We start from the raw sequence: 17,790 nt of genomic DNA, 5'->3' as shown, positions 1-17,790 counted from the left end.
TAAAGTTGACTTCAACTAACCGGAAGTCTGTTGCGCTCATTACTTTACATGTCTAATTTTTAAAAGAAAATGGTGTCTAAATACTAAAGTTGTCACCGTTATGTGACCTGCATACCAAAAAAATCACTCATTAAAGCGAGAAGAAGGAAAATAATCATTGCAATCATGTAAAACACACTTATAACTACGAAGAAATCATACGCGCTTTTATTCTGAAGGATAAACAAACCGGAAGTGACGGTTTAAACCGTTGCTAGCTTCACACTTGTGTCTCTCGGTCTGAAATCGATAACAGTGATTGGCTTTTCTTGATTATTAAAGATTTTGGGGAGTCTAGTAACGTGCTCCCAGAAGGTAAGCACACAACTATGTCAAGTGGTGACACTAATATATTTCCCATAAGGTGTCGGTAGCTTAGTAACGTTAGTCGTTGTTATAGTGATGCCTTTGTCTGTTAACCAGCAGCGTTAGATGGTGTTGACTGTATGCTAATGCTAGCTGCTCAGTGGCCAGTACCTGTCCACACTTTGAGTGACAGGTCAGTGGACAGCCGCTGGTCTTTGTGTGTGTGTGCTAGCTTACTGCTGATGTGTGTACACTGGACTGCAGTCTGTTTACGCAGCTATAGATGACATGAGGGTTAAACATTTATGTTGAGTCAAACCTTCCAGACATGCCAGCATCATTGGTGTCCGATGATGGAAACATCATTCCAGGTGACAATAATGAGCTGTCACCTTTTATAGTCTGACTTTGAAGAGCATACAACCTATAAGAGGAGACCAGAGGGCCTGTTGGAAAAACCACACAACTGCTTATTTTCTGTTGCCATTTTTTATAGGAGAGTTTATCAAAATTTAACATTTCCAGTTGTCCCAAATATAATCATTTATAAAGGGGTCAAAGGTAATTTGGGGTGACATGAAATTACTCATCATGGATGACATGTGGGTGTCTCCCATCCCTATGATGGCCCTGCCTTCAATTAGGGATGCACCGATCTGACTTTTTCCAGTCCCGATAGCGATACCTGGGCTTTGGGTTTCGGCCGATACCGAGTACCGATCCGATACCAGTGTTTAAAGGTCCCATATCGTGCTCCTTTTCAGGTTCATACTTGTATTTTGTGTTTCTACTAGAACATGTTTACATGCTGTAATGTAAAAAAAAAACTTTATTTTCCTCATACTGTCAGCCTGAACATGCCTGTATTTACCCTCTGACTGAAACGCTCTGTTTTAGCACATTTTGACAGAATTGCATTGCTAAGCAACAGCTTGGGTCCATGTGTACTTCATGTCAGCTGATGACATTCACATACACTGCAACCAGGAAATAAACTGGGACACATTTAGAATGTTTATGTTTAAAATTGTGTCAAGGGTCTAAATATTGTATGTTCATGACATCACAAATGGGCAGAAATCCTGACAGCTTGTTTCAAATGCATAGTTTCTGAATACGGGCTTTGTGTATTTCCCTGTGGATTGAGTGTTTCGATACTTTCAAAGTATTTATATAGGACTTAAGCCTGCTTTATAATAAAAAAACATGAAAGTCTCACTTTTTTATAATATGGGACCTTTAAATAATAAGCTGTTTGCCTCACTGTGTGGCAGTGACTGTGATCATTCTTTTATGTGTAAGGCAAAATCAGGCTTGATTTAAACATTGCTTTCCAAACCTTGTAAAACAAAATGTAACAAATAAATACATAGATATAAATTTACTGAATTGTTCATTATTATTAAAATAATAAATCGTACACCAGCAATTGGCAAAAAGAAATCTTAAAAATTAACAGGAATTACAATTTATGTGTAAACCTTTTTAATGCAGCAACAAATTGGTCAAAATGTAAACAGGAATTAAAATTCCAGTATACAATGCAAATAGTATATAAACATGAAGCTGAATTGAATAGATCGGTCCCATTGTCACCGATATCCGATTCAGCTATTTGAGTCCGTATCAGCCCGATATCCAATCCAGTATCGGTATCCGTGCATCCCTTCATCCAATACACAGAATGTGAGCATTTATAAAGGTATATTCTGTGACTAACATTAAAGAAAACAATATTAATTGTAAATAAAATATTCCCACATTTTAATTTAAAAGTTTCTACCATCTCGACAAATTTGTTCATGTTTCTTCAGAGGTACTCCTAGCCACCTAGCTGCTACGTTAGCACCACGGTTGCTGTTTGGCTAGAAAGACACAACAACTAATATCTCTATAACTATATTTGTGATCAAACTGACTTCAAATTTTCTATTACACAGACTCATGACGGTTATGGAAAGTTAAAGTTACATCTCTTCTCTCGTACAATTCCTTTTTATGGCATTGAATAACAAATTAAAACCAAACTTATCGGAAAAATTAACACTTGAACATCCATCAGCGTGATAAGAACTACTTAAAATTACAGAAACCATCTTTGGGAAAGAATTATTTGACCGCCAACATGGAGGGGGCGGAGTTTATGACCTATACTGCAGCCAGCCACCAGGGGGCAATCAAGATGTTTTGGCTTCACTTTTGGAGAGCTGTCATGTCATGTATCTTAATATAAGTCTATGGTTCTGGTACTGTGCATGCTGATTCACTGTCACACGTATCTATTTAAAGTGCTCACTAGGACATGTGAAAAGAACATTTGCTCATTTCTTCAGTATTGGTAATCACAGCTTCCCATTCACAGCAGTAGTCTGTTACATTTCACTGGAGAGGGGTGAGTCATAAAGGGGAAGAGGCAACTTAAAATGTTATGTTTAGTCTACTAAATATAGAAAAGACAAAAATATCAGGATGACCACACCATATTACAGTATCTGTTTAGAAAGATCAGTTAGTATACATGTCTTGTTGTCAGTTTTCATCCATTTTGACTACATGGGAAGCCAAAACAGAACTACCATGTATTTGTAGCTTTAAATAAGACACCAACTGCATATCGTGATTCACAATGTTAAAAAAAGATCCCCTTCCACATTGCCTTTTGTAAACCACTGGCACAGCAGGGCTAAATATTGATTTATTGCCCATCTGTACACAATGTCCCCCAGCTTCTGACTTCCAGCAAACATGGCGACAACAGAAGTGAGCAAACAAAACAAAGTATCAAAAAAAAAAAAAAAAAAAAAGAAGTGAGCAAACAAACTGAGCAGGAAAGAGAAGTTCTGCCAGCTCTAGTTATAGTTATAAAATTAGCACTGTAGTCATGTTTTATAATGAAAATAGTTCTGTTATACAATTAGGAACAATGTTTTGTGAGGATTATTTTTAATAGAGGAACTATTGTGTTGTACGCGGCACAGATGGCAGTGCTGTCAGCAGGTGTAACTGACTGCTGTAGAGCCCAGCCAGTGTCCCTCATTGAGATTATTCTCTCAGTCTCTATAGAGTGCTCCAGGGATGACGTATTTTTGTAGAACAACCAGGAAGTTAGTATTGCCCTGGCTTCCCTCGACAAAAACCCAATGGGATTTTTCCATTGGGTTTTGGATTATTGCTGAAAATAAACTCTGTGGCAAACAAACGTTTATGATATTTACACGTTTTTGTTCAGCAAGATAATATTCACAAATGAAAACCACTTTTATGATTTTTGAAGCGTGAATGCAATTGCCAGCAACGAACTACACCACGGTCGCATGAGCGCGAGTATACACAAGGAGGCTGAAAAGGCGGACGAGTTGGCCTTTTTAAAGACACATAAAGGCATAAAAAATCAGTCAATCAATTAAAATCTCTTAAGCTTGTTTTAACCACAGACCTTATTTCAGGCATCTAACTAAAATCCCATTCAAATAAACCATCGACTTCCAGATGAGGTAACCGGAAGTGCTAAAATGCTAACTCATTTCCGGGCTTTACGACTCATTCCTGTAGCACTCTATAGTGTGCACACTGTTTATATACTGTTGGAAACTGAGTATGTAATGTTTATAGCTTTAATGCAAGATTTTCTCCATGCAGTGATACTTGTTACTTTACTGGCTCTTTACCTCAGGGGTTCGTCATGGCCTTGAAAAGGAGAAGGGCGACGTCCCCCTCTAGCAGTGTGAGTGGAGGAGATTTTGACGATAGCCAGACTTCATCGTTAGTGTCTTCAATTGGGAGAAAGAGGAGAAGGACCTCAAACATTCCAACTGTGGATCCTGTAATTTTTTACAAATTTCAGTTTCTGTATTTTCTTGTAACATACTGTCAGAATTATACCAACACACAGATTTACTAGTTGACATGGGAAAGGATGCAGATATTTTTCAGTGTTTAACCCTTTGCCTTGCAGATTGCTGTGTGTCATGAACTGTACAACACAGTCAGAGATTACAAGGACGATCAGGGCAGGATGTTGTGTGAGCTGTTCATCAGAGCCCCCAAACGCAGGTGAGGAGGGTTCATTAGACGTGCATATAATTCCGTCTTGAAATTAATAAAATGAACACAAACATTAGACGCAGACAATTTACAAGTCCCTTTTTCTTACAGGAATCAACCGGACTATTATCATGTGGTGTCTCAACCTATTGACATGATGAAAATCCAGCAGAAATTAAAGATGGAGGAGTATGATGATGTCGAACAACTCACCAGTGACTTTCAACTGTTATTCAACAATGCAAAAACATATTACAAGGTAAAAAAAAACAACTCAACAGATTGTGTATAAGTCTAAATTTAATTATAATATGCACCTACATGAATATGTATTGCTTGTGTGTGTCTAGTCTGACAGTCCGGAGTACAGAGCAGCCTGTAAACTTTGGGACCTTTACCTGCGGACCAAAAATGAATTTGTTCAGCGAGGTGACTATGATGATGATGATGAAGAGGGGTTTGACGCACAAGACAACCCTGGAGGGTCCACTGAGGATGAGGTGACACTCACACACATTACTGATGACACACACTCTTCATTCAGTTTATACTGCTAACAATGTTAATCTTTAGTGTTTCTAATCTACTGTGATGGTGTTTTGTTTACCTGAGGTGATGAGGTGGTTTGGCACACATCATTTGAAGAATTTTGCATTAATTTGCATAGTAAAGTATCCGGTATATCCGTGAGGGTGATGTAGTATTTCCTTACCTAAACTGTGTGACCACTTGTGTATGACAGAGTGCACCTTCCTGCTTGAAAGAAGTCCTTGAGCAGCTCCTTGATGCTGTGGTGTCTTACACTGAGCCCACTGGCCGTCTGGTCAGCGAGCTGTTTCAGAAGCTTCCCTCCAAAATGGTACAAGTAACTTCAGTATGACTTAAAGGAACAGTGTGTAACATTTCAGGGGATCTATTTGCAGAAATGGAATATAATATTCATAACTACAGTGTGTTTATGATAATAACCTGAAACTACGAATCGTTGTGTTTTCGTTAGATTAGAATGAGCCCTTCATTTCTACATAGGGAGCGGGTCCTCTTCAGGGAGTCCCCCCTGTTGCTCCGCCATGTTTCTACGGTAGACCAGAAAGGACAAACCAAACGCTGGCTCAAGAGAGAGCCTTTCACATTTTAACTTTACCTGAAGTCCTCCATAGTTCTCCGACACGTTTGTGAAACTGCGGTAACGTGAGCCGTAGAGTGCAAAACCGTGGTACCGCCAGAAAGCCTCTGAGCAAGGTGAATGGTGTTACCACGGTTTTGCACTTGGTGGCTCATGTTACTGCAGTCTTGGAAAGGGAAGAGTGAGTGGAGGGGTACTCATTTGCAACCATGCCACTAGATGCCGCCAAATCCTACACACTGTACCTTTTAAGACATTATCATTAAAATGAGTGGCTTGGCTTTCATGTGTAGTTTGCCTTTTTCATATAGCAATACCCGGATTATTATGCCATCATTAAGGAACCAATAGATCTGAAAATCGTTGCCCAAAAGATTCAGGTATGCTATTACACCTCCTACGTTATATATGCATCATAATTTTAAGGGCTGTCCTCAACGAGGAGAAAGTCGACTAACTCTCAAACGATTTTGGCGACTAATTGAAAAGTTGATTTAATCAACAGATCTATAAAACTGAGTTTCTCCACAAAGAATCACACACAAGCACCACTTTAAGTCTTGTGTTTACCAGAGATGTGCTCATAAGTTTCTTTGAAATAAGTCATTTGAATGAAAAAAGCATAAAAAACGACTAATCGACTGAAGAAATCTTAGTCAACTAAGACCAAAACAACCGATTAGTTGACTAATCGACTAAAAGGGGGCAGCCCTAATAATTTTTTTTATCATTATTTACAATGTTTTGTTGATAAAATGTCCAATAAATGTATTTTTTGTTTTTAGTTGAGCCACTACAGGAGTGTTGGTGCCATGGCTAAAGACATAGATTTGCTGGTCAAGAATGCCAAAACTTATAATGAGCCTGGATCGCAAGTGTTTAAGGTGAGTGTGTAAATGAGAATATGACACATGCTGGATGTCATTAGCAGTGTTTGACATGCACACCCACAGTATGACCTGCTCATGTGTTCCAGGATGCAAACACCATCAAAAAGATTTTTGCACAAAAGAAGTCTGAGATGGAACACGGAGAACCGATCAAATCCAGCATTCGTATCAGGTGAACAGGAGACAACACTGTGTGGAATAAAGTCATGTGAACTTTTGATTTTAACTCCGTCGCTCTTGTTGCGTCTGTCTCTGTCAGGAATAGAAGATCTGCCCAGGGAGACCGCCTCTCAGCTATCACAATGGCTCTTCAGTACGAAAGTGACGAGGAAGGCATTCTCTCTGGTACATCTTTACCTCATTAGCTTAGGTTCATATAACATGAAGGTGCTCTGTACAATGACTTGTTGTAATTCATGGGTGTGTCATTGTTTATTCTGTATTACTCAGGCTCTGTCCACTACGATGAGGGTGAATCTGAAGCGGAGAGTATGACCTCTAACATGGACATGAGCAATCCCATCTTCCAGCTGTATGAGGCTGTGCGAGGTGCCAGGAACAGCCAGGGCCAGCTCATCTCTGAGCCTTTCCTGCAGCTGCCCTCCAGGAAGGACTACCCCGACTACTACCACCAGATCAGTCAACCCATCTGCCTCCTTCAGATCAAGTATGACAGAACTAGTACTCATCTAAGTCTGTGTGTCTTTTCATATGTCTGCCCACACGGACCAGACAAATTTAATACTCGACAACAATGAGATATGTCTTCATGTTTTCCACCTGAATAGAGTGCTGCAGGGATGATGTATTTTTGTAGGCCAACCAGGAAGTTAGCATCGCCCTGGTTCCCCTCAACAAAAAGCCAATGTGATTTTTCCATTGGGTTTTCGATTACTGCAGAAAATAAACTCTGTGGCAAACAAACGTTTATGATACTTACAAGTTTTGTTCAGCAAGATAATCTCCACCAATGAACACTACTTTTAGGATTTTTGAATCATGAATACAATTGCCAGAAGTAAAATGCTAACGTTAAGTTATAAATGAACTACACCACGGTTGCATGACTAAAATTTCTTAAGCTTGTGTTAAGCACAGACCTTATTTCAGGCATCTAACTAAAAACCCATTGACTTCAAGACGAGGGAACCAGAAGTGCTGAAATGCTAACACATTTCCAGGTTTTAGGACTCCTTCCTGCAGCTCTCTATTCTACACAGATTTTATGTTTTGACATATAGAAAAACATTTCTCGACAAATTGGAGTTTTTTTTTTATTCAAATCTCTTTTTAAAATGGAATTAAAAGCAGTAAGCCCATTTAGTAAAAATAGCCTCTAAAGTATTCAGTATTGATTCAGGGGTGTAATACCAATTCAAGATATTAGATGTTAGATATTATTTTATTCCGGTTTCAATTAATTTGCAAAAAATGCATGTTTTTATTGTCATATTTAATATTTTTGCATAGTTTGCTTGTAAATATAATGTAGATCTGTTAGATTATAGGATACCCTTTAAAATGTTCTTAAAAAAATTGTAAACTAGGTCTTTTTGATCAGTGTCTCAATAGATGCTGTGGATTAAGTGTCAGATAACACATCTACCAGATTACATCAAGTAGTTTGCTCAATAAATCCATGTTTATTGTAATGTAAAAGGTAATGGCAATAATACAGATGTTAAACAATCTTTCCAAGCAGAAATTTCTCATAATTTACTAAAACGAAACCCACCCTTTTTCTATTTCATGTTTTTTTTTTTGATTGATTTGTGTTATTTTGTTTCACCAACACTCTCTCTTTTTATTTTTTACCCCTACGGCATCACACACACACTCACTGTACAGTACAGTATTTCTGTGCCCTCCTTTCCAAATGTGAGAGCCCGTAATTCCCCACAGGAACAAGATGAAGAACAACGAATACGAGAGTGTTGAGCATGTCGACTCTGATCTGATGCGGATGTTTGAGAACGCCAAACGCTACAATGTTCCTCACTCCTCCATCTACAAGCGTGCGCTCAAACTCCAACACATTCAGCAGGTCAGTCCCAAAGCGTACACTTTTTGTCAGATTTGTGGTATTTTTAAGAGGCATTGTAGCCATTTGATGTATATATCACCGGTTTCGTGTGTAGATGAAGAGAAAGGAGCTCTTACAGCGAGATGATGATGACGGAGACAGCATGCTCTCTTCTGCCACGTCTGACACCAGCAGCACAAAAAGAAAAAGGTTTGCATTTTTACTTACTCAACTCTGTAGCTACTTGTTTTTTTGTGTGTGGAAGAAGAGTGACAGTTGATCTGCATTTTGTTTACAGTCACAAGAAGAACACAAAGAAAAACCGAATGAAAGTTCTCTTTTCTGCCGTGGCTGAGGCGCGAGAAGCTGGCACCGGTCGGAGACTTTGTGACCTCTTCATGGTCAAGCCCTCGAAGAAGGACTATCCCGACTACTACAAAGTCATCCTGGAACCGATGGACCTCCGGACCATTGAGCACAACATCCGTTCAGACAAGTACATGACTGAAGACGCAATGGTGGAGGAAATGAAGCTGATGTTCCGCAATGCTCGACACTACAATGAAGAAGGCTCCCAGGTAAGATCTGTTTGTATCTAATTCACTGCAAGTCAAATTTAGAAACTGAGAAAAAAAACGTTATCCAGGAACTAGTAGCTCGTCATAATGAACTTCTTTTTTGTGTTCAAGGTCTACAACGACGCTGACATCCTAGAGAAGATTATGAAAGACAGACGCAGGGATCTTGGGCCAGCAACAGATGATGATGACATGATGTCTCCAAAGTTGAAAATAAGTAATTCACTTTGTGATTTACTTCCCTGAATCAAATCAAAGCAAATGTGTGAGTTTGTTATCATTAAAACACTTTATTTGATTGCAGGAAAGAACAGCATTACACTGAAGAAGTCCAAGTACTTGACACCCTTACAGCAGAAGCTCAATGAGCTTTATGAGGCCGTCAAGAACTTCACAGACAAGCGAGGCCGTCGCCTCAGCACAATCTTCCTGCGGCTGCCGTCTCGTGCCGAGCTGCCCGACTACTACATCGCCATCAAGAAACCCGTGGACATGGAGAAGATCAAGACTCACATGCTGGCTAATAAGTACCAGGATGTGGATGCACTGGTGGAGGACTTGGTGCTCATGTTCAACAATGCCTGCACTTACAACGAGCCCGAGTCTCTGATTTACCGCGACGCCCTCATGCTGCACAGGGTGCTGTTAGAGACGAGGCACGACCTGGAGGGAGGAGATGACGGCCACGTGCCTGACGTGCCCCGCCTCATCCAGGAACTCGTCCGCAGCCTTTTTGTTTCCGTGCTCGGCCACCAAGACGACGAGGGTCGCTGCTACAGTGATTCACTCGCTGAGATTCCCGCCATAGATCCCACAAATCCTGAGAAGCCTCGGCTCAACTTTGAGATTATCAGGACTAATGTAGATGGAGGGCGTTATAAGAGGCTGGATGTGTTTCAGGACCACATGTTTGAAGTGCTGGAAAAGGCCAGACGGTTGAATAGGTGAGGCGCTGTTGACCATCCTGTACAAAGTCAAACCAATTGGCTAATAGGGCTGGGCGATAACTCAATATGATAATTTATCGTCTTTCAATAGATTATCGTGATGAAATCAAATATCGAGATACTGTGATACACAATTATGTCGTCTAAATTGATAATAAGCAAATACTCACTAAATTTTCTCAGAAAATCTGATCAAGCTCAGATTTTACTTTGGAACGTTAAAGTTCATTTTGCACTAAAGTTCTGAATTAAATGAGAAAATACTTTTCATTTGTCAAGTATTTAATTCACACAGGAGTATATCAAAATAGTCTTCACCATGTGGTTATTTTACATAGACTATTTATTTATTGAACTACCAGAAAACATGCTATATCGTGATATATATCGTTATCAAGATATGAAATTATCTAGTACGTGATAGAACATTTTGGCTATATCGCCCATCCCTAATCATCTTTTTATGCGTTGATGTTGTAGAGTTAAAATTGTGTTATACCATATATATATTACAGGACAGATTCAGAGATCTTCGAAGATGCTGTGGAACTGCAGCAGTTCTTCATCCGAATCAGAGATGAGCTTTGTAAGAACGGAGAGATCCTGATGTCTCCCGCTCTCAGCTACACCTCCAAACATCTGCACAGTGATGTGGAAAAAGAGAAGAAAGAGAAGCTCCCCAAGGAGTTTGAGGAGGACAAAATCAAGAGGGAAGAGGAAAAAAGGGGTATTTTGATCAATATTTCTTTATCACTTATTTCTTTATTGCAACACCAACAAATTACAGACAATACAACAGGTTGCCGATTTACATTTTGATCGTTTAACCTAGCTACCTTTCAACCCCCAATCCTATCCTGCCCACCCCTCTCTCCACCCCTCCACCAACTAAGAGGATAGTGATACCTACACAGACTGAGCTTCCTTATTTAGACAGAAGACATTTTAAGTTAGATATCATGTTTGTCCATGTTAAAATTATGTTTGGTCGTGCGTTATCGACTCTTGCTGATGATAGTTCAAGGCAAGAAATGTCCAAAAAGCTATGAAGCCGGTGAATACTTGAAATATCATGAGGAGGTTTCAAACGCTGGACTACAACCTTCTTAGCTTCAGCCAGGCCTGCCAGCCAGACTTTTCATGTTTTGTCTGTGCGGGAGTCATCATTTAGAAGATGAACAGCAGGGTCCATTGGTAATTGTACTCCTATTAATTCTGCAAGGGTACCAGTAACCTTCCCCCAAAATCAAAAACCCCATTCATTCCCATACAACATGTATAAAAGAGCGTATTTTGATAAATATAAAAGGTCACAGTCCATAGAAATTTTGTCATACTTGTGAATCCCCAGAAGCTGAGAAGAGAGAGGACTCTGTTGGAGGATCATGGCAGTCTAGCCTGCAACGCACATACAGTCAGGACTGCAGCTTCAAAGACAGCATGTACCACGTGGGAGACTACGTATATGTGGAGCCTGCAGAGCCAAATCTCCAACCTCATATCATCTACATCGAACGCCTTTGGCAAGACGACACTGGTCAGTCTCATTATTGCACTAATCAGACAATAATTATTATTTTTTGTAAGAAAAGTATATTGATATTTTCTGATAGATTGTTTGCTACGTACAGTATATTCAGTTAGTGTTCCAGTTCATTTTTATTGAGACCAGGTCTAATTCATTCAGTTTTTCCCACCTCTAATAAATGCAGGTGAGAAGTGGCTGTATGGCTGCTGGTTCTACAGGCCAAATGAAACCTTTCATCTCGCCACAAGGAAGTTCTTGGAGAAGGAAGTTTTTAAAAGTGATTATTACAACAAAGCTCCCGTCAGCAAGATTCTGGGCAAATGTGTGGTCATGTTTGTAAAGGTAAATGCTGTGTTTTTTCATCTATGTTGGTCGGGTTTGTTTTGGAGCATTGGCTGTTTGAATGTGTATCGAGTGTTGACTCAAATATTCATGGTGTGTGTGATTCAAGGAGTACTTCAAACTTCACCCAGAAGGCTTCAGAGCCGAGGATGTCTACGTCTGTGAGTCGCGCTACTCTGCCAAGTCCAAGTCCTTCAAGAAGATCAAGCTGTGGGCCATGCCCCTGAGCTCTGTTCGGTTTCTTCCCAGAGAGGTCCCCCTACCCGTCGTCCGTGTGGCGTCCATGTTTGCCCTCAAACAAGAGGAGAAACCGCCAGAGATGGTTGAGGAAATCAAAATGACAGATGGTAATGCAGACAAGGTAAATACCTGTTGTTTTTTTATAAAAAAAATGACAGAATACACGTCAAATAATGCAGACAGTTTTCAGGAAACCAATTTGTGTCTACAGGAGAGGGAGGATGTTCCAATGGATATGACCAATGGGGAACCAGGGTGTCAGTACTATGAGCAGCTCTGCTACAACAACCAGTGGCTGAAAGTGGGAGACTGTGTTTACATCGGTTCACATGGACTAGTGCGCCACCGAGTGGGCAGGTAGAGTAAATACATTTCTTTCTACAGATCACATTACACCTGTTTTAAAAGTCCTCACATTGACTGCCTGTCAGTGTCCGTATTGATTTTAAAATGATTACCTCCGCCAAGGCCGAAGGCCTAGGTCTAAAACCTTTGGTGAGGCAGCTTTTAGCTACTGTGCTGGAACAATCAGCCTGAGGATCTGAAAGCTGCTGTAAGTGTTTATTAGTCAGGATGTTTATTATAGTGATTATCATTATTTTATTCACTTATTTTATTGTATTTATGTTGTATAATTTTATTCTATTGTATTGTTATTTGATCAATCTATTTTTTATTTCACACTGTTTTACTGCTTTTACTGTTTTTATAACTTTTAATTCTATTTTTTTAAATTTTTATGCCTCAGCGCCGGCGACAGCCATGACTGGAGGCATTATGTTTTCAGGTTGTCCATCCGTCCGTCCGACCCATTCCTGTAAACGCGATATCACTCATCAGGGGGGATTTATTCACATTTTGCTCAAACATCCACTTGGACGCAAGGATGAACTGATTAGATTTTGGTAGTCAAAGGTCACTGTGACCGCACAAAACATGTTTTTGGCCATAACTCAAGAATTCATATGCTATGACAATTTCACACTCATGTCTAACAGGATAAAGTGATGTAGTGATGACAGTTTGGACAGACATGGATGTAAACTACAACCTGACTAGTTGTCGGAGGCATACAACCGCAAGGCAGTATTTCTGGTTATCATTTTGTTGTGTCCCGTCTTGTGTTTTTGTAAATATACAAGCTGATTTCTAATGTATCTAATGCAGCATATTTTAAATATATTGAACAGAATTGAGAAAATGTGGATGCGAGATGGAGCAGGCTACTTCTTTGGTCCAATCTTCATCCATCCAGAGGAAACAGAGCATGAGCCCACTAAAATGTTCTACAAGAAGGAAGTGTTCCTCAGCAACCTCGAGGAGACTTGCCCTATGACCTGCATCATAGGTACCCTCCTTGCTGTACATGTCGAGCTGAATACCAACACTTTGTTTTCACAAATGCTGCAGTGTATAAAGTCACTGAGTCTGTTTTCTTGTTTCACAGGGAAGTGTATTGTGTCGTCCTTCAAAGACTACCTGTCATGTCGGCCAACTGAAGTGCCTGAAGAGAACGTTCTGCTCTGTGAGAGCCGCTACATCGAGAGCGAGAAGCAGATGAAGAAGTTCAAGGGTCTCAAGCGCTTTTCCCTCTCTGGGAAAGTGGTGGAGGATGAAATCTACTATTTTAGGTGAAAAACCTTTGACATACTTTAAATTAGCTGTTAATGTTACTGTTGGCAGAGGAAAAGATAAAAAATGTTGTTAAGACCTACAAAATAACTACATGCACTGATACTAAATGCAGAAGCATTTAATCCTCCTGTCTAGGCTGTGTTAAATCCCTGGTTGTGTTCCTGTTGCCTGTTTTGCAGTTTAATGAAAGAAGAACTTATTCTTCCTAGATGAGGGATTTATTTGGAAAAGGTGGATAAATTGCACGGCATATTTTTCTGATTGTCTTATCCAGGAAGCTCATAGTGCCCCAGAAGGAGCCATCCCCTCTGCTGGACAAGAAGATTGAGGAACTGGAGGCCAAGTTTGCTGATATGACTGATGAGGAGCTAGAGGATCTTGGGGACGATGATGGCGAACTAGGGGACCAGTCTCATCGTCGGATACAATCTTCCATGTCTAGTGAAATGGATGTCCTGCCTTACACTCCTCCGCAGGTCAGGGTGGAAGTATTTACTTACAAATGTAAATTTCTTATGCAAACTAACAACGATTATGTGGCTTGTAGCATACTTGTGAATGCACCCCTGTGTTTGGTTGCAGTCCACACCGAAATCCATGAAGGGCCTTTCAAAGAAGGAGGGCTCAAAGCGGAAGATCAACATGAGTGGCTACATCCTGTTCAGCAGCGAGATGCGAGCGGTCATCAAAGCCCAGCACCCAGACTTCTCCTTCGGGGAGCTGAGTCGCCTCGTTGGCACCGAGTGGAGGAACCTGGAGAGTTCCAGGAAAGCAGAATATGAAGGTGAGCTGAGGCATTTTTCAGATTCTAGTCTTCACCCAGGGGTTTGAGTTTTAACAACAACAACACCCTATGCTTGTCTCTATTGTTTTGCAGAGCGAGCCGCTAAAGTGGCAGAGCAGCAGGAGCGTGACAGGGCCCAGAATCAGACGTCCCCTAGAGCAGGTACCCCAGTAGGGGCACTGATGGGGGTGGTGCCTCCCCCATTCCCCATGGGGATGCTAAATCCCAGCATGACGCCTGTGTCAGGTAACCCCTCATAGATGCAGATGGATCCCCAGTGTACACTACAAGGCTGGCTGGAATAAGAAGCTAAACTGCCAGATGTGTTCATATTTTTAAATTTCCCAATCACACCCATGTCCGTATGTTTGTGATGTTGCAGTGTCATGATTTAATTGTACGTTGCCTCTAACAGCATTGCACTTAATTGATAAGCCCAAACCTTGATTGTTGTACAGTACCCTTTATTCTTCACATATCTGTATTTAAATGCAGAACCCGAAGTGTAAAAGTTGCTGTACAACATTTGAGGATTGGGACTTAGTGCTTGACAGTAGTGCATGTGCACAACATTGTTTTCATTGTGCATTTTTCATTTGTGTACCTTTTTACTTCCATTCATATCCATCATAATGACCTGGTAATTAAATGAAAGCATACATATTAACATGTTTCTGCCGTAGACTGTATAGAAAGATAGACGACGCATCACCACTTCCTCCCACTGTACAGAAGAGAAGCCAAAATATCCCGGATACGGGAGCTGCTACCTTGAGATTTTGACATAATTTGGAGCCAGAGTCTGTGCTGTAGTGATTGGGCGGTGGAGCAGCGGTATTGAGGTCACCCGCTCGAACCAATTGCGAGCTGAGCACAGCCGCAGCTTGTCAGCAAGAGAGACTCAGAGCCAATCATGACGTCTCACCCCCTAATTAAAACCAAGCTTATCAGAAAACACTTGAATATACATCAGCGTGATAAGAACTACCTAAACTGGCAGAAACCATTTTTGTGATAAGTGTATTTGACGTATATTTTGACATTTTAGTTCGGCCCATGTCCCATCCGCTAACACGGAGGAGGCAGGATTTATAACCTATACTGCAGCCAGCCACCAGGGGGCGATCAAGATGTTTTGGCTTCACGTTTGGAGAGCTGTCATGTCGTCCATCTTTATATACAGTCTATGGTTTCTGCATGCTTGGTAGTACAAGTAGTCAATGCATGTTTGACTGATGCATGTTGCTTTCTTTGTGTTGCTGCTGTTCCTTCCTAAGAAGGTATGATGGGTGCATATAGGTCAGCTATGATGCCCTGGCAGGGCCACGTTGAAGGCATGGTTAGTATGACTGGCATGCCACCACATCACATGGGGGTGCCTATCTTTCACCAACATCTCCTGCCTGTTATGACCGGGTTCCCTGGAATGCCGTACTTTGGTAAGAGTGCTGCCATAACCACCCCACCTCCCACGCAGTTGCTTCCTGTCTACCAATCTGACTTGCTGGAGGGGCTACCTGTACCAATAGGCTGAAGTCCTTAGACTGATGACTAGTCGGTTGAGAGCATATAGCCTCAACAGGGGCTCGGTTATTTGTCCTGCTCATTACTAGCAGATAATATGTCAATGAGATAAATTCAATGTCTCCAAAAAAAAAAAAAAAACTGTTATTTTAGTTAAATATTCATAATTGGCATTCCTATGTATTCTAATGTAGATAGTTCAATTCAATAAGGGACTTTGAATGTAGTATTTTTGTAATATAAACCTGCACTTTTTGACAGTGTCTTGATGTTGAATATCCACAGGTGTCAATAGCATGGGAGGTCCTGGAGGAGGAAACAGTCATGGATCCCAGGTAATCTTTATGGGTCTGTCATCATGGATCCAGGGTTTAGATACATGTTGCTGCCTTGATACAGAGCTGTGTGTTCAGAGAAGGATAACATCAAGAAATTCATTAGGCTATGTTCACAATAAAGCTTTTCTTCTGAACAGTAGGCAGAATATTTATAAATCACCCACATCAAGATCACCACACCCAGCTCAGCTTTACTGGCCTTAACTACTAGTTTTACTTTACTTTTACTTTACTAATACTAGACAGGCAGGCCATACAAGGCAATAATCCACACAGTAATCTGTCAATGGACATCAACATCAACATCACGTCAGTACCAAGGACAGCGCAAACCATGGATCTGACTTTATCAAAAAACAATATTTTTCTCTCTAAAACTAGCAGTAAAAAATAAAACACCATCCTAACTGTCAACAATTTGACTGCAGTATTAACACTTTATACTAACCCTCACGTTAAGATTAGCAGAACAGTGTGTAGCCACAAATCCACCACACTACACTAGTTTCTCTGTTACCGTCACACTCATTAACAAAATGTTTTTTTTTTAATCTATATGAATTCCAATCTAAATCAGAGAAATAATAGAGTTCTAATAATGTTTTATTTAGGGCCCAGGGCAGCAGGCTCCACCACCGTACCCGGGCCAGATGGGACAACCTGCGCACCATCAGCCCTCCACCCCGATGTTTGTGTCGCCACCAGCCAAGTCTCAGCGGCTGCTCCACTCTGAGGCGTACCTCCGATACATCGAGGGCCTCACTGCAGAGTCCTCCACCATAAGCAAGTGGGACCAAGCTCTCTCAGGTTAATCTAGTTTTTTGATTGCAAGTGATAAAGTCTACATAACATGACAGTCACACTGGCTAACATAGCTTGAGAGATCTGTTTTGGGGGATTTTGCTTGTCCAACCTTTTATCAGTGACCTCCATACATCCCCAAACGCATCATATTAATGTTTTATTTGTGCACTTTCAGTTCAAAAACAAGATGTGCGCCTCACAAAAGAGCAAGAGAGCAGACTTCCATCGCACTGGTTGAAGAGTAAGGGGGCCCACAAGACAATGGCAGATGCACTTTGGCGACTCCGGGACCTGATGCTGCGAGACACCCTAAACATGCGTCAGACGCACAACCTGTAGCATGCTCCTATTCTGAGCCTCTGTTCCCTCTGTTCCTGTGAGACAGGAAGGGGGACAAGCTCACTAAAAGTGTTAACTTTGTGTTGTCGTTTAAAAATGTGTTTGTAGTTATAAAAGCTGCTTTCTGTGTTGAAGCTGTTTTTTTGTTTTACATTTCAGACATATTGTTCTAAGTGCATTATTGTTAATGGTTGTCATTCTGTGATGAATGCCTTCATGCTTTCACGATTAAAATGTGAAGAGCTCAGTTTGGCTGTATTTTTTTTTACTCTGTCGGATCTCCTGTATGTTGATGTTTGAGAT

The 17,790-nt window shown here is 40.8% G+C and overlaps 1 protein-coding gene across 4 annotated transcripts; it reads left to right on the top strand.

Moving 5' to 3' along the window:
* Positions 1 to 209: 209 nt before the first annotated feature.
* Positions 210 to 17,734, top strand: LOC141767356 (protein polybromo-1-like). Of its 4 annotated transcripts, none has more exons than XM_074634594.1 (30): positions 211 to 354; positions 4,019 to 4,168; positions 4,301 to 4,398; positions 4,501 to 4,648; positions 4,740 to 4,889; positions 5,132 to 5,248; positions 5,827 to 5,895; positions 6,301 to 6,399; positions 6,492 to 6,577; positions 6,665 to 6,750; positions 6,856 to 7,072; positions 8,308 to 8,449; positions 8,544 to 8,638; positions 8,727 to 9,006; positions 9,118 to 9,223; positions 9,311 to 9,950; positions 10,469 to 10,680; positions 11,305 to 11,490; positions 11,666 to 11,823; positions 11,933 to 12,184; positions 12,275 to 12,420; positions 13,254 to 13,411; positions 13,511 to 13,694; positions 13,973 to 14,174; positions 14,281 to 14,482; positions 14,576 to 14,728; positions 15,763 to 15,921; positions 16,292 to 16,341; positions 16,956 to 17,151; positions 17,324 to 17,734. In XM_074634594.1, exons 2-30 carry the CDS (start codon positions 4,028 to 4,030, stop codon positions 17,485 to 17,487), a joined length of 4,896 nt encoding a protein of 1,631 aa, XP_074490695.1. In that variant the 5' UTR covers positions 211 to 354; positions 4,019 to 4,027; the 3' UTR covers positions 17,488 to 17,734. The 4 variants fall into 4 exon arrangements, with proteins under 4 accessions (XP_074490678.1, XP_074490671.1, XP_074490695.1 ...); XM_074634585.1 differs by having other exon boundaries at positions 15,760 to 15,921; XM_074634577.1 differs by having other exon boundaries at positions 210 to 354; positions 11,933 to 12,420.
* The last annotated feature ends 56 nt before the right edge of the window (positions 17,735 to 17,790 follow it).

Source organism: Sebastes fasciatus, chromosome 1 (assembly GCF_043250625.1).
Source record: "Sebastes fasciatus isolate fSebFas1 chromosome 1, fSebFas1.pri, whole genome shotgun sequence".
NCBI lineage: Eukaryota > Metazoa > Chordata > Actinopteri > Perciformes > Sebastidae > Sebastes > Sebastes fasciatus.
This window is presented reverse-complemented; position numbering and strand designations above follow the sequence as displayed.

Bases quoted from the DNA above. Each gene is read 5' to 3' on its own strand.
- LOC141767356 (XM_074634570.1), top strand. From the start codon at position 4,028: ATGGCCTTGAAAAGGAGAAGGGCGACGTCCCCCTCTAGCAGTGTGAGT. The intron at 6,578-6,664 runs GTGAACAGGAGA...TGTCTCTGTCAG, and splicing joins AAATCCAGCATTCGTATCAG to GAATAGAAGATCTGCCCAGG. The intron at 13,695-13,972 runs GTGAAAAACCTT...TGTCTTATCCAG, and splicing joins GATGAAATCTACTATTTTAG to GAAGCTCATAGTGCCCCAGA.